Consider the following 17,097-nt stretch of genomic DNA (forward strand, 5'->3'; position numbering starts at 1 on the left):
ACTGACACTATCCCCTGGATACTGTCTTCACCAAAAATATACAGTTCTTAAAGTTTTGTTAACAGTAAATATTTGCTGATTAGAAAAATTAGAATTTGAAAAGGCAAAGTTGTCCAAGTTACAAAATTACTTAATAGGTTAAAAGTTTTTTAAAAATCATTTCATTTCATTTACATACTACTGAAGTTAAAAAGCACTGAAAAAACAAATTTAATTAAGATTAAATAAATGTTTCCATTTTCTTTAAAGTTATATAATGCCTGATAAGCTTTGAAGCTCGCTAGATGGAAGTATGTTTGCTACTAAGCCCAGCAACGATTTGTTGATTCTTGTACCCACCTTGACAAAAGAAACAGTAGTCTGGTAATGTGTCTGCATCTTTTCCCTTCATTGACTGTTTCTCAACACTGGCAGTGCTGGGAGTCCAGCCCTAATATTTTCAGAGTAAGGCAAGACTCAGAGCAACAGCAGCTAATCTTGGAAGACTGGCACTGCAATCCTAAAAATGTCTACTTGAAATTCTACTTGGGTCTATTCTGGAAACACAGATCTACAGGCCATTATGACCTAATGTCTAGTTTAAGCCAGCATTTTATTAATAATTCTAAATACTGGCTGAATGTGAGATACATATATTAATACAGTAAATGAATTCTAAATAGCTACAAGGTTTAAATATATTTTTATTTGCATACATAGAGATCTTTATTAGACATTATACTAACATGTAAATAGCAGCACTGAAAAACAATAGGCATATAATACAATTTATTTTGTTTACTAATACAGCATGCTTATTATAATGGAGTTAAAAACTGCATTTTAATACAAGAGTACACATTCATTAAAATAAAAAGATGAATTAAACTTAAAGTTTAAGTTGCCTCAAAAGTAAGCCCCACTGAATGCAAGCTGCACAGAACTGCAAGAGACACTTACATTTATATACTGTAATATACTTACCCTGACAAAGAGGAGATGAAGCATTCCACCAAGCAGAATCTTCATCTGCCACACATTTGAGAAAAGGTGATCCAATTAATTTGAACCTAAATGTAGGTTTAATAACAAAACTGTCATACTATTCAACCAGCAGCTTTGATATAGTAATTTCTATTGTAGAAATGCCAGTTGGATCTTATTAATCTGTTCTAGTAATAATAGAATTGTCCAACTAGTACAAGAAACTCTTCTACCAGCACAATATTCCTTCCATCACAGAACTCCACTGTTAGCAATTCAGATCTATAATTTATGTTTTTACACAACTTTTTAAAACCATTCTCACCTCAAATGCCTAACAATTAATGCAAAAATGGGTGCCAAGCAACAAGGGAATGACTATCTAGCAGCTGTCTGGCACTGATACTATCTGGAACCCTTCCCCACAGAGATTTGCCAGTCTACTTCTATCATTGTACAGTAAGTACAGCAAGTAAAGACTTCTGCCAGCAAGTAAAGACTTTGTTTTGCTTGATGTTCCCTCACTAGCTCTTAATAGCCTTCCTTTCTGTTTGTGCGTTATGTGCTAATATTATGTTTTATTTGTTTTAAATATTTTCTATATATTTGTATTTTAAATGCTTTTTAATGACTGAAATGTTGTAAAGTTTGCCAAACTGGAGACCTGAAATTGGATGGGAAGATGACATGGTGATGTTTTAAATAAATATTTTGGATAGACTTTCTTAAAATATTAACACTCATGTAGTACCTAAACCAACTATAATGTCAGCAGATATTAAATCTAGAACCAAGATTCCTGAGCACATTATACTAAATGATAGATCAGGCCTGAGAAATTTTTGTCGCATCTAGGGACCAGATTCATTTTCAGTCACAGAATCATAATGTTGGAAGGGACATCTAGTACAGGACATCTAGTTCAACCCCCTGCACAATTTAGGAAATTCACAAATACCTCTCCCACAACATTCCCAGTGACCCCTCCTCCATGCCCTGAAGATGGAAAAAAAACTCCAGGACTTACCAAAGTAGCCCAGAGAAAAAATTGCTGACTGACCCCAAAGGGGCAATCAGCATTTCCCCTGGGCATGTAAGAATGGACTACAAGAACTAAGCACTGATGCAACCCCTTCCTTCTCTTCTTCTCATGATCTGCCTAATTCACAGAATCAGCATTGCTATCAGATGGCAATCTAGCCTCCACTTAAAACCTCCAAGAAAGGAAAGCCCTCCCCACTCCTCACCGCCCCCCCCCCCCCCCGGAAGCCTGTTCCACTGAGGAACCACTCTGTCAAGAGTTCTTCCTAATGTTTAGCTGGAAACTCTTATGATTTAATTTCAACCCATTGGTTCTGGTCCTACCTTTTGAGACAGCAGAAAACAATTCTACATCATCACCTATACGACAGCCCTTCAAGTACTTGAAGACAGTAATCATATCACCTCTCAGTCATCTCCTCTCCAGACAAAAAATACCCAGCTCCTTCACTTTTTCCTCATAGGACTTGGTGTCCAGACCCCTCAACACTTTAGTTGCTTTCCTCTGAACATGTTCCAGCTTGTCTATATGCTTTTAAAATGGTTGTGCCCAAAACTGAACACAATACTCCAGGTAAGGTCTAACCAGAGCAGAATAAAATGATACCATCACTACACGTGATTTGGATGTTAGACAATAGTCCTCAGAGTTCTGTATTTTCTAATCACAAACCGCAATCTTAACAGTTACATGTAATTTTATTAAACCTTAGGGAAAAGTAAACAAGTGAGGAGCCTGGAGAGTGGGTCCAGGTTTAGGAAAACTACCACACCCAAGAATATAACAGCCCTGCTGGATCCCACTGGTAGCCCATCTAGTCCAGCATCCTGTCTCACACAGTAGCCAACGAGTTCCTCTGGATAGCCAACAACATGTCATACAGTCCAAGGCCTTCCCTGATGTTGCTTCCTGGCTTTGGGATTCAGAGATTTAGTACCTCTGGATATGGAGGTTCCCCTTAGTCACCATGGCTAGTAGTCATTGATAAGATTTATCCTCCATGAATATATCTAACCCCCTTTTAAAACTGTTTATTCCAGCTTCAAGCTACTCTGACTTCTAGCTGGTCAGCCCTATAGTTTAGCAGTTCCTATAGTATCCCCAACTTGTGAGTTAATCCTGACTTCCAGTACTAAAATCTGGTCCATTTTTGGCAACCACACACATATCAACCCCCTGGTTTAGTTTTTTCTTTGGACTACTGATATGGGAAGAAAGTTCCAACAATTGAAGATTATAATTACTGTGAAGTGGTTCACTGGTTTGCCACAAGTCAACTGCTGTATTTGTTATTAAATGGTTCCATTGCGCTGTCTACTATTAACTTTTTTTTTTTTTGCTCTTCCGTATCTTGGTTTGGACAATAAAGTTATTATTTGTTGGTTTAGCAACCATCTCCTTCACCTCTTATTTTCCTCTGGTGGTTTATGAAATTAGAGCCCGGAGTTCTGTATATAACAGGCTCAAAAATCCCCCAGGGACCCATATCTAACTTTTACATTTATCAGGGATGCTCCCATATGCATACCCTGAGTTATCATCTATCAATCGATCTAATCCCCCTTAAAGCTGTTTACTGCTGTGGCCATCACTACATCCCCTGGCAGTGAATGCCACATTTTAATCACTCTTTATGTAAAGCAGTATTTCCTTTTGTCTTTCCTGAACCTACTGCCCATCAGTTTCATTGGATGCCCCTGAGTTCTAGTATTTTGGGAGAGAGAGATACAATTATCTTTGTCAACCCTCTCCACCTCATAATTTTATAAACCTCTATCATGTCCCCTCATAGCCCTCTCTTTTCTAAACTGGAAAGTCCCAGACTCTTCAGCCTTTCCTCATTGGGAAGGTGCTCCACCCCCCTAATCATCTTGGTTACCTTCCTCTGTATTTTTTACAGCTCTGAAATATCCTTTTTGAGATATAATAGCCAGTATTGTATACAGTATTCCAAATGACGCCGTACCATAAATCTATGCAGAGGCATCACAGTATGAGCCATTTTATTCTCCATCCCCTTTCCTAATAATCCCTAGCACAGAGTTTGCCTTTTTCTCCACTGCAGCCACTTGTGTCAACAAAGTGTCGATATTTTCATTCAGCTATCCATTATGACCCCAGCACCTTTCCCCCTCTCAGTCTCAGTAAGTTCAGAACCCATTAGCCTATAGCTGAAGCTGGGATTTTTTTGTCCCAATGTGCACCACCTCACACTATTAACGCGGAACTTCATGTGCCACACTGTTACCCACTCACCCAGTTTGTGGAGGTTCTCTTGAAGCTCTTCACAGTCAATCAGTCTTAGACCGATTCCCCACTAGTCTTATGCTACTCTCACACTCCTCTTCTCTGTGGGGCTTCCGTTGGATTTCGCACAAGCTGTGCCAGGGCTGCAACTCACTTTGCCTCTTTCACGCAGCAAACAGAAACCAGTTTTTAGAGGATCTTGCTTGCTGTGCAAAAGAGGCGGAGCAAGTTGCAGCCCCGGGGCAGCTAATGTGAAATTCGACAGAAGTCCCGTGGAGAAGAGAAGTGTGAGAGTGGCATGTGGGGAATTGGTCTTGGTTTTCACCATTCTGAATAATTTGGTATCATCTGTAAACTTGCTACCATACTACTCACCCCTAGTTCCAGATCACTTATGAATAAATTAAACAGTACTAGGCCCAATACCAAACCTTGTGGGACTCCACTTCTTACTTCCCTCCATTGTGAGAGCAGTCCTTTTCCCCCCTACTCTTTGCTTCCTGCCATTTAACTAGTTTTTAATCCATCAGAGAACTCATCCTCTTATCCTATGACTGTGACATTTACACAGGAGTCTTTGGTCAAGTACCTTGTCAAAAATCTTAGGAAAGTTCAGGTATATAATGTCTATTGAATCACTGTTGTTTATATACGTGTTCACTTTCTCAAAGAACTCTAAAAGGCCAGTGAAGCAGGACTTTCCTTTGTAGAAGCCATGCTGATTTTCCCTCAGCAGGCTTTGTTCCTAAATGCATCTAACACAGTAGGAGGCAATTTCTGGAAAATTCCTTTAAGGGGTGAACTGGCAAAAATTTCTGACCAGTTCACTTTTGGGAGGGAAAATAAAGGCTATGGATAGAAAGAGCTAATATCTTTCTGAGGAGGTGCAGTTGTTTCAAAGAAGACAACCTGTGGAACAGTTGAGAAGCTGACTGGCAGAAACTACCATCTGCTGGGGGCCTTTTTTGTTCATCATTACATAAAATTTCTACTGCTGTGTGGAAAAGCAAGTCCCAAGAACCATTAAAGAGTGGAGACCTTGACAATAATTCTGCTTGGGTTTTTTCTACCTGCTCTTATTCGGGGGGGGGGGGCACTTCTTATCAGTGGGGCCCACAGACTGAAGATGCCCCTTTTCCCTCTCACTAACTTTGGAACTAGACATTATATATTAGTAGGTTATTAGTGTATTAGTAGGTATTCACTCAACTCTGCCAGTTTCTACACCTCTTTCCCACTTTAAATAAAGTCTGCTTTGGTTTTAAGTGTCAATTCAGCTTTGAATAGGGCAATAACCCTGTGACTATGAACAGCATTACAAGTCGGGTCTTGGCAAATTTTCTTTGGCTCTAGGAGTCAGTCCCAAAATGTAGGCACCAGACTCATTTAATGACAATATTTTCTAATCATTCTTATCATAAAACCTACTCCTAACCCCTTAACAGTTACTTTTAATTTTATTAAAGCTATAATAAAATTTAACAAAATTTGTAAGGGAGGAAATCTCATCTGTCCCCATCTCCCAATTTTCCCCATTCTCCCCCATTTCTTCCTAGGAGTTCTTCTGGGTTTGCAGAAAAATTCCTGTCATATGTACCTGACCACAGAATGCTGGTGTGCGTTTGGGATTTTTTGGTACAGCATACTTGGGCTATTGTTCAAGATTAGATATATGTACAGGGCCCTGGTTGTAATCACCACAGCAGAACATAAAGTCCTGCTGTAGAATACAGATCCTCTTTAATATGTGCATCTGACCCTAATGTATCTGTATCAACTTACAATTCTCTAACATCTTATATCTCTGAATCACTGAGTGTCAGTTCAGGATGCCCAAGCAGAGGTGCAACTATTCTAGTAAATTCTACACACTGATGGTTCGACAGAGAATGTAAAAAAACAAAAACTCTTCTGCGTAAAGTTTACAACCAATACCGCAATTCAAAGGCCCTGACCTTGCCATCACAATATTTTGTGTTTAAGACTCAGTTGCACCACCTTATCACAAAAAAGAAGCACAATTATATTAAAACTCAATGGGAAGAGCTATACCATTCTACTATCTTAAAAAATTCTAATAAGTTCTGGGCCATAGTCTCGGGTGCATTTCGGGCCGATGACCCATCTATGTCTGCCATTTCCTCTTATGTTTGGTTTCAGCACTTCTCAGTTCTGTTCCATCAAGATCTAACTTGTGCTGAACCATCTGATTTTCCTCTAGCCGATTTACCTGACTGGCCTCCTGTTCCTCCAGAGGAAATAAAAGAATTAATTACACGACTGAAATTAGGAAAGGCTCCTGGCCCGGATGCCATTTCCTTCGAAATCTTAAAATTAGACCCAGACTGGTGGGCTTCTCCCCTTGCGTCTCTGTTTACAATTTTAGATCGAACTGGCATAATTCCCTTGGCATGGTTGAATGCAATAGTGGTCCCGCTATACAAAAAAGGTGATCACACTAACCCTGCCAATTATAGGCTGATTAGCCTACTCTCCATCATTGGCAAGCTTTACTCCAAACATCTATTAGTCAAACTCAATCTCTGGATGTTGCAGGGAAAAATTCTAGGCCCTGAACAGTTGGGTTTCTGCAAAGGGAAGACCACTGCAATACCCTATCCCATCTAGTCAACAAGTACACTGTGCATAATAACCAGAAATTATTTGTTGCTTTTTTAGATTTAAAAGGCGCATTTGATTCAGCTGACAGGGACTTCCTCTGGATTAAGCTAGATAAACTAAACATGGATAAAAGACTCCTTACGCTTATTAAGAGATTACACGCTTCCACCACCTGCCAGATCAAATGCTCATTAGCAGGCAACATAACATCAAAGATTGCTGCCAATAAGGGTGTCAAACAGGGTTGCATTTTGGCTCCCTTTTTATTCAATCTCTTCCTTAATGACCTGGCTATTGAGTTGTCTGGTCCTGACTGCCATAGTCCAAAACTTGGTGCATTACATGTACCCTTGTTACTTTATGCTGACGATACGGTGCTGTTGTCCTGCTCTAGAGTGGGCTTAAGACGTCTGTTGCCCCGTTGTGTTCTGTATTTTACTAGTAATAAGCTCCAGCTCAATTATAAGAAGTCCAAAAATCTCAGTTTTTTCAAAAAAGTGGAGACTTTACAAATGGGTTATTGATGGTAAAGAGATAGAGCAAGTCAAGTATTTGAAATACTTAGGTCTTTATTTTCAATATAATGTGACTTGGTCTACCCATCGCAAGTATGCAGTGAAGATAGCTAACATCAGTGCATCTGCCATAGCTCGCTTTTTTGATGGCAGAGGTAACCAATTTGTGCCAGCCGCCGTAAAAATATTCAAAGCCAAAGTAATTTCGCCACTTCTGTATGGCATCCCAATCTGGATTGGATTTTATGAAGGTGCTATCAAACGTGTCCAATCCAAATTCTTGCGTAAAATTCTGGGCATACCAAAATGTGTCCCAAATGCAGTTATCTGCTTAGAAACTGGCATGTGTCCCAGAAAACCTGGACCGGCATTACAAGCCGTGGCTAGATGGCTCAGGCTGAGTAGGCTGAAACTAAATCCAGCGAAGACAGAGGTCCTTTGCTTGGGTCGCCGCGGTCGGGGGGGGGGGGAATTCCCCTTCCAGCCCTTGACGGTGTGCCACTGACAATGGCGCACAGGGTCAGGAGCTTGGGGGTACTACTTGAGACTGCCTTAACTATGGAGGCCCAGGTAGCAGCCACTGCTAAGTCCGCATTTTTTCATCTTAGGCGGGCGAGGCAGTTGGCTCCCTTCCTGGAGCGGGATGATCTAGCAACAGTGATCCATGCAACGGTCACCTCAAGGTTGGATTACTGTAATGCCCTCTACATGGGGCTGCCCCTGTGTCAAACCTGGAAGTTGCAGCTAGTGCAGAACGCCGCCGCTCGGCTGCTACTAAGGCTCCCTAGACAGGAGCACATTCAGCCGGGCCTTCGGGGACTGCACTGGCTGCCAATAATATACCGAGTCTGGTACAAGGTGCTGGTTATTACCTTTAAAGCCCTATATGGTCTAGGACCTGCCTACCTTAGGGACCGTCTCTTCCCATATGTTCCCCAGAGAGTACTGCGTTCTGGCTCCCAAAATCTGCTCGTAATCCCCGGGCCAAAGGAGGCCTGGTTGAAGTCAACCAGGGACAGGGCCTTCTCAATAACAGCCCCTTGCTGGTGGAACCAGTTACCGGAGGAGGTCAGGGCCCTGTGGGATATTGGACAATTCCGCAGGGCCTGTAAGACAGTCCTCTTCTGGTTGGCCTATAACTGACCGGCACCAAAACCACCAAAACTACCAAAATACTGAAGGAAGTTGATAGATAGTGTAGTGCTGGATTGATGTACTGATTTTTAATGTATTTTAATGTTTAATCTCTTAATTATATAAATTGTTATTGTATTTAAAATTTGAATTTTATTGTTAGAATCTCTGTGTTGTAAGCTGCTCTGAGCCCGCTTCGGTGGGGTAGGGAGGGATATAAATCAAATGAAATGAATGAAAATGTCTTTAATGGTTACTAGTGCATGGCTCATGACCTTCAAATTCTGGCTACGCTTGCACTACAACTCTGAATCGTGGAGCTATATCTCTCAAATGCTCTCTGAATTTAATTTGACAAATTGGTCAGCACAAATTGAGAGAAAAATAAAAGCAATGGGTTTATCCCTAGAACTATTGTCCATGCTGTCCTTCACCATCGCAGTCCAACAAATTAAAAACAGGTTGCTAGATATTGAGCACCAAGACCTATACAGTCTGGCTAAGAAAACTTGTTCCCCACTGAGTTTTGAGATCTCTCTTAGTACTGGGAAAATGGCCTCATATCTATCCGTCTTGCAAGTACCACAGCTGCGTAGAGCTTTTTCCCTTCCCAGATGCAATGCCATGCCCTCTTGCCATTCTTTATGGCAGATTTAACAAGACAGCCTACTCAGTCAGATACTGTCTCTGTAAGCAAAAATGTGTGGAGTCAGTTACTCATATTCTTCTTTATTGTAATTTGTATACAGATCTTCGTCACAAGTATTTACATCCTCTTTTAGTTAGCATGGTTGATTGTTCTGATGCACTTAAGGTCTATAATCTTTTGAACGATACTTCATCTAGTGTCACTGAGAAAGTGGCTAAGTTTCTTCATTCTGTTTTAAAGGCACGTCAGAGGATCTCATAGAAATAGTTTATGCTTATGCTTTTCCTGATGTATATGTATGCAATCGTTCCATTTTATCTTCTTTTTTTAAACCAATTTGCTCTGATATATACATCTATATATTTATGCCAATAAAGGCTAACTTGACTTGACAAAGTTAATGAACCTTTTCCAAACTTCTTCCTAATCCCTTATAATTCTACAACACCTTTTAAAAACTCTTTCATTGAATGTTACATTCAGTATAGAATACAACTGGTTAAGAAATGAATTCCTCCATCATCATTAAAATTCTGATGCAGAACTGTGTATAAGCTTTATACGTCTAATGAAAATTGCCAAGAGACACTGCAATAAAAATAGCTGTTGATAACACTAGGCGCCACAATGAAATTTCTACCTGAGACTTGTCAAGGCCTGCAACAGATTGAAATTAACATTATTTCTGGTACAGAAATGCCTTCATTAAAGGCACCCGCATGATACATTCAGACAGATATTATTGCTTTTTTAAAAATCTCATCTTAATTTTAGTTATACAGCACTTTCCATTTCAATACAAGATCCTGAAAAGGGAGCAATAATAAAAATAAAATGAAATTAGAAATTCAGTTTAGAACTGTCAGAATATTTAGGTAGCAGTCTTACCCTCTGTTACAGTAATATTTAATGACTGAACCCTTTTCATATACATTCTTATATGGTTCTAAAAAACCATCCTTCGGTTGTTCTGGAGGACCACACGAGGGCTGCACGAGATAATCCTCTGGAATTAGATGTAGAAAACACAGAAAAGAAACATAAATGAGAGTTCTGAAGTATCTGTATCAGGCCCATAGCCAGGATTTTTTCCCGGGGTGTGTGTGTGTGCTTGGTTATCCCACTAATTAAGTCAAATTTAATTAAATCAAATGTCCTTTAATTACTTGGTTCCAAAGTGCTCCTCATTGAGGGACACAGCAGCTGCAAGTACCCCTGCCCCAGCTCAGTGAGAATGCACAGTGGGTCCACTGCCTGGCAAGCCTGGCCAAGAATCCCCAGGGAACTAGCACCACCCATAGCCCCACATACAAGCAGTGGAGCCCCAGGAAGAGCACCTCCTCTCAATTACACAACCATCTCTGCACAAGCTCACAGTGAGAGGAGGCACGTGGAAGTACTTCCTTGAGGGAAGGGAGGCATCATAGTGTGGTAGTGCCACACACCTCAGACTCCCTCCCCCCCACTCCAAGGGCTTCAAGCCAGTGTGGTGGGGCTTTTGGGTATGTAATAAGAGGCTCATCCCCCAAAGCCCCACTGCTGGCTATGGCCCTGATCTATATGGGAATTAAATGGAGGAAAGCAATACAAACCATTTCAGGTCCCCACTGGAAATAAATGTAGGCTATAATTAAGTAAATAAATGGGGGGAAATATCAGAAAAGTAAAAGGGAAAAAATATCAGAGAAGTAAATTTTATATAAGAAAATTCACCAGATCAAGAATCATGGATAAGAACAATGTTCAAATACAGTACAAAATACCTACAAGGCATTTCTGAGGACCCTATGGAAATTCCTCAGGGGAAACAACACTTGTCCCTTATCAAAGCAGAGGTGGCATTGGAAGCACACAAGATAGCCATCCTGGCAATATCCACCAATCAATCAGTGGCAACTTATGACAACTCTGTAAATGGCATACATAGATGCAGCAAATCAACACTTGCCAGTCGAGCCACTGTTTCTCAGTGTCCTCCCAATAGAGACCCAGTGGGCAGAGAGGAACATGTTAGGGGAGAAAGACCCAGTGGCAGTCCAACCCCAAAAAGGCACATTGCCCAAGCATCTCGCAGACCATAGGGTAGTGGTGTCAAACATGAGGCCTGGGGGCCAAATCAGGCCCTCAGAGGGCTCCTATCAGGCCCCCAAGCAACCGGCTGTTGTCTGCTTCCTTCTCTCTCTTGCTTCGTTTTGCATAACAGCTTGCTTTGCCAGGCTTGCTCAATCACACAAGAGCTACAGAGCAAGTCTCTATTTTCTCCATTGGCTGAGGCTCCTCCCTTGGGAAGGAAGGGATAAGGGAGCGCTTGCTTTGCCAGGCTGTCTCAATCGCACAGCAGAGCTACTGAGCCAAGCCTCTCTTCCTTCTGTTGGCTGAGGCTCCTCCCCCTCCTGGCCCCCTGGGGAAGGAAGGAAAAAGCCAGAGCTTCCTTTGCCCAGTTCCTTGGATCCCATGGGGGAGATACAAAGAAGGCACCTTTAAGACCAAGTGATAATGTTTTAAGCATGTTTTAAGGGTTTTTTAAAAAAATTGTGTTTGTCTGTGTCCTTTAAAATGTTTGTATCTCTGCTACCTAACCTTAAATAGGTACATTCAGGGCCCGGCCCAATATGGCTCCGCCCAACAAGGTCTCATTTATGTCAGATCCGGCCCTCATAACAAATGAGTTCAACACCCCTGCATAGGGGATGATCACCTGATACTCCCTCACTCCCCAGTAAGGTCTCAAAAGTGCTGCCCGCACACTACTTCTGTGAAAAAGTAAAAACAGAAAGACCCCCACACCCAAGATCAGCAACAACCACCTGGCCAAGAAGGAATGGTTCAAAGGAGGTATGCCAGCAAGATCCCTAGAGCTGGCATTTTGCCTCTGCAAACTACAAGAGGGAGACAGGATGGTCCAGCTTGTTGGCTAGCCATTTGCTCTCAGGAGCCATTTGGGTAAATAAATTTGTGAAATCTAAGTCAAGGCAAGGGGGTATAATTTTAGTGCATTCAAAAACTGATTTTAAACCCAAAAAGAGTTTGAGAGACCCAAAGGTTAGATTCATTTACTTAGAGCTTCCCAAGTAGATAGATCCAGGTAGTTACCCTTGCATCACTACATTTCCCAGATAATGGCCAGTTAGATTTTGCTCACAAGATTTTTAGGAAATTTGAAAGATTTTCCTCTTCTATAAAAAATAATCCCAGGGTGGGGGGGGGGGGAGATGGACATTAATTTGCAAAGAATATCCCCAATATTATTTCACAGTTGTCATGGGTTCAATAAAAAACTGAAGATGTGATGTATTCCCACACTCTGTAAGGCTTACAATCTTCTCAAGATAATTGAGCTATATGGTTTATGTGAACTATGAGCAGAATTACATCCATCTGATATCTCACATCCTTTTTATTCCCCAGTTTATGGTACTTTTTCTAGACTTAATGTAATTTTTATTAATTTTCAACAAAACTTGCATTCGAATTATTTAAATATTTAAATATAAGGCAAATAAAATTACCAAAATTATTTCCAGCATTTACAGAAATTGAGATATTAGAATCACGGTGAGTACAATTTTAAGAATATGTATTAACAATATCAGGAGCTTCTGATTTGAGTATTTAAATATTCCAATATTGGGTACTTCCTGCATCTACTCCCCCCTCTCCTTATCACCTTTTTATCTCTGGAGTTTCTACATACCGTCCATGCATTTGACGAAGAGAGCTTATGTTACAATAAAATCTGTTAAGTCTTAAAGGTGCTACCGGATTCTTTACTAAAAAGGTAAAGGTAGTCAGTCCCCTGTGCAAGCACCAGTCATTTCTGACCCTGGGGTGACATCACATCAAGTTTTCACAGCACTTTTTAAAAAGATGATTTGCCATTGCCTTCCCCAGTCATCTACACTTTACCCCCAGCAAGCTGGGTACTCTCATTTTACCGACTTTGGAAGGATGGAAGGCTGAGTCAACCTCGAGGCAGCTACTTGAGCCCACAACTTCTGCTGGGATTGAACTCAGGTCATGAGCAGAACTTGGATTGCAATATTGCAGTTTACCACTCTGTGCCACAGGGCTCTTTACTACTTTCTGGAAAATAATCTCTATAGAGAACATTCTAGGTTTTTGGTGGTTTGTTCATTTGATATATTATGCATTTGAACCACTTCTCTAACTTTGTAATGTCATTTTGTGGCATTATTGTATGTGCCTTACTATTTTATTTCATGTTTATACTGGTTTTGCTGTGCTCTCTAAGTTTGTGATCTAATTTTATTACTTTGTTGGTTGTATATCACAAAGCTGTTACCACATTGTTTTTAATTTGTGAAATCTTCTTGTGTAAGAAAGATATAAATGAAATATATAAGTAATATACCAATTCTTTTGTCCCTTTTACATGCTGTTTCTGCTACTTTTAAATCCAGAATTGCTGGGCTCCTGAAGACATAGTTATAGATTGCTTCGAATTTAGAATAAAGGCCTTTGCTTTTAAGTAAGAGGAACTGTGTTATACATCAGAAAAGGAATGCCTCATACCCAATTTCTCTGTGCAGGTTTTAAAATGATGGTGCAAATCACTAGATCCCCCCATTTTTGTTATTACAAGGCATTCTTTTATTATAAAATGTAGAATACAAGATAACTGTGTAAACCTATGACCAGTTGGAAAACCACCTTACAAGGCATGCAAAGCTGACTTAATTCATACATTTGCTATTTAAAATATGATAATTTCCAGGTGGAAAATAATGTCTCTACGCATGTCTGTGACAGACAGAAAGTGTGCCATTACAGCATCCCACCATATGAAACCATAGCAAAACATGTGTGTGATTGTATTATCATATATTGTGGAATACACACACTTTTCCCACAGAGAAATACTGATGCAGGAAAATTATGAGTGAAGTACTCCAAGTCCAAAATACAGGACAAACAGAACAGCAGAATGTGTTAATTATTTACAGATGGAGCTGTGATTAAATGTACAAAAGCCTAAACCCCAAATCAGGCCACATCTACATCACATAACCAACACCGCTATAGAACTGTATTAACTACAATTTCCCTAGGCAGCCCTAGGGAAATTGTGAAATTAGAGTGAAGCAAGAGCAGACGATCGCCGTGCTGGAAGAAGCATCACTTGCAGAGCCCATTCATACGCATGCTTACTTGGAAATAACTATTATCGAACATATACAGGACCTAAGCCCTAAAAACCGCGCTGTGCCAAAGATCAGTGGGCAACATGGTGGCAAACCCGCCTCTCGCCCTAACTCCCTTCCCGCCAGCGAAGCCAGAAACTTGTGCCGAACCGACCAGCGCCGTGCTGAGGAAGGTGGCGGTGGCAGTCACACTCACAGACATGCAGAAAAGGGACAAGGGAAAGGGGCCCCACCTCCTACCCACCCAGCGACACCTGAAGTAGCATCAGGAGTATCAGCAGCCCCAAGAAACCCCGAAGGCGAAGCAGCCGTGGCATTGCGCACAACTGAAGCGATAAAGCTATCTTTTCACTGCGCATGCGCCTGTTGAAGGGTGGTATTTGCTGCGCGCGCGGTCAACTCTTTAACTGGTAACGGTAGGCGATAAAAAGCTGTACTGTGACCTGGGGTTTCTAGGCTGGAAACGGTGGGCAGCAGAAACGGCAGAAACGTTGGGATGGGCTGTCTTGTATACACATGGACTCCGGTGCTCCAACATACGTTCTCTCTTCCTCTTTTTTACTTGTTCCAATACTGACCTATCTTTCTGATTTAGAATCCTTCCTTCGGCCATGATTCCGGCAGGATTTGGCTTAAAACAAAAACGGGCTCTAAGAGTATAGCTTTTAACCAGCTGTTTGGCATCTCTACCTCTTTTTTTGCTTGAAGAAACCCTAATCTCTCTCTCCTTTTAAATAGGGTATGTTTGTAGAAGGCGTTTTCTCTGGCAAGAGCAAGGCCAGCCAGTCAGCCAGTTGCAAAGCAATGTCTTGCGACGCGCTTGAGAAAATTTTGCAGCTATTCTGAAGCACTTTACTGGAAGTAAGTCCTATTTAATAACATAATACTTGCTTATGAGCAGACCTCCCTAGTGCAGGGTGGACTGAGTGCAGATCCTGGGTGGGTGCTCTGCATGTAATCACTCAAAAGAAACTTATACATAGTGACCCTACAGTCAAAAATAGCTATAGAAGTTAAAGGAAGAATCTGTGACAGGATAGAGCACTATTTTGCATTCATACCACAAGAGAGTCATGCAGGAAGAGTGAAACAAAGATTACTAGCTGTGGCAGTCACAGACATGCAGAAAGGGGATAAGGGAAAGGGGCCCAACCGCCTACCCACCCAACAACACCTGAGGTAGTACCAGGAGTGTCAGCGGCACCAAGAAACCCCGAAGCCAAAGCAGCTGTGGCATGGCGCACAACTTACACTCCAGTAATCAAATCCAGAATGTCAAGTTAACCAAAAGTCCTGTGCTATTTCTAAAGGCTAAGAGGTTTTATGATGGCTTATGTTTATGTGATGCAGAGTCCACTTTGTCAACTGCATGAAGAGTGCCAAATTAAACCATGTGGAGGCCCCTAGGCAGTCAAAATCTCATGGTCCCCTCACAAATGCTCTTAGAGTCAGAGTACTCACCCCACCACCCGCGGTCCCCACTGCAGCCACCTTCTCAAAAGCCCCTTTGACAAAGCTGCAGGGGAGAGGCAGAAAGAGGCAAACAGAAAGAGCAATAGCTGTACCACACAAGGTGAGCAAAGAGCAGCTTGGCTATAACACCAGCAACAGCTATACCAGGCAAGTTGGGCAAAGAGCAGCTCAGTTTAGGGTTGCTAAGTCCAATTCAAGAAATATCTGGGGACTTTGGGGGTAGAGCCAGGAGCAATGGTGTGACAAGCATAATTGAACTCCAAGGGAGTTCTGGCCATCACATTTAAAGGACAGTGCACCTTCCTTCCTTCCATAGGAAATAATGGATAGGACACCTTTGGGGGCTCATAGAATTGGACCTCGTGGTCCAATCATCGTGAAACTTGGGGGGTATTTTGGGGAGAGGCACTAGATACTATAATGAAAATTTGGTGCCTCTACCTAAAAAAACAGCCCTCCCAGAGTCCCCCGATACCTCCAGATCAATTCGTCATTATACCCTATGAGAATCGATCTCCACATAGGGAATAATGAAGTGCCCAGCAGACATTTCCTCCCCCCCCCCCCCCCGTTTCTGGCAACGCTGAAGCGAGGGATTGGCATCGCCACTCACCAGTTGCTGCCAACTTCTTCAAAGTAACACAGACACACCATCCCAAGAGGAAGCCTTTCCAATCGGAGACTACAGCTTCCGGAGGTGGAAAGTCACTTGGTGGCTGTGGGGGCGGGGCTTCCCCCCACTGGCCAACTAACTGGGGGCAGAAAGGAGCCTGGGAAAGCGGAAGAACCCCCACTGGGACCTGGGGATTGGCAAGCCTAGCTCAGTTGCTGGCTTCGCGTGCAGGCTGGAAGGGCTGCCAGCAGCAGGGAAAAGGGGGAGAAGCTGGCCCGGGGCCCGTAAAAGCACGGGGGTTTCATAAGCCAGTGCTTACTTGGCCTAATTGTTAATCCATTCCTGTGCAAGAAGTATTTTATGTTCTGCAAGCAGAAAAAAATCTCAAGGACTCAGAATGGCAGAATGGACACGTGTGTATAATAATTCTGCAATATCATACAAAACGAAAAAATTCTTTGGCAGACATATATTTTGTCCAAAATGAATAGGGAACTATTACACTCCTGACATTTTGTGTCTTAATCCATTTGGGTAGGGAAATTTGAAATGTTGTCATTTCAGAAAGCTTAAAACGTGATAGATTCATGGGGCAATCTGTCTAGGAGCTATTAGTGACTATCATTTTGTACTGATCTGAATCAAAGACTTTAAGGTGATAAGCTTGCTGCTTTTTC

At 41.7% G+C, this 17,097-nt stretch overlaps 1 protein-coding gene across 1 annotated transcript in view; it reads right to left on the bottom strand.

Moving 5' to 3' along the window:
- The window catches only part of LOC132567578 (zona pellucida sperm-binding protein 3 receptor-like), an 83,192-nt gene extending 68,511 nt beyond the window's left edge, over positions 1-14,681 (bottom strand). Inside the window, exon 1 of the mRNA XM_060233255.1 lies at positions 14,579-14,681. Within this exon, the coding sequence (XP_060089238.1) occupies positions 14,579-14,651 (73 nt within the window). The 5' untranslated portion in view covers positions 14,652-14,681. The remainder of the gene's footprint in view (positions 1-14,578) is intronic.
- Between the last annotated feature and the right edge of the window lie 2,416 nt (positions 14,682-17,097).

This window comes from Heteronotia binoei, chromosome 2 (assembly GCF_032191835.1).
Source record: "Heteronotia binoei isolate CCM8104 ecotype False Entrance Well chromosome 2, APGP_CSIRO_Hbin_v1, whole genome shotgun sequence".
Classification (NCBI taxonomy): Eukaryota; Metazoa; Chordata; class Lepidosauria; order Squamata; family Gekkonidae; genus Heteronotia; species Heteronotia binoei.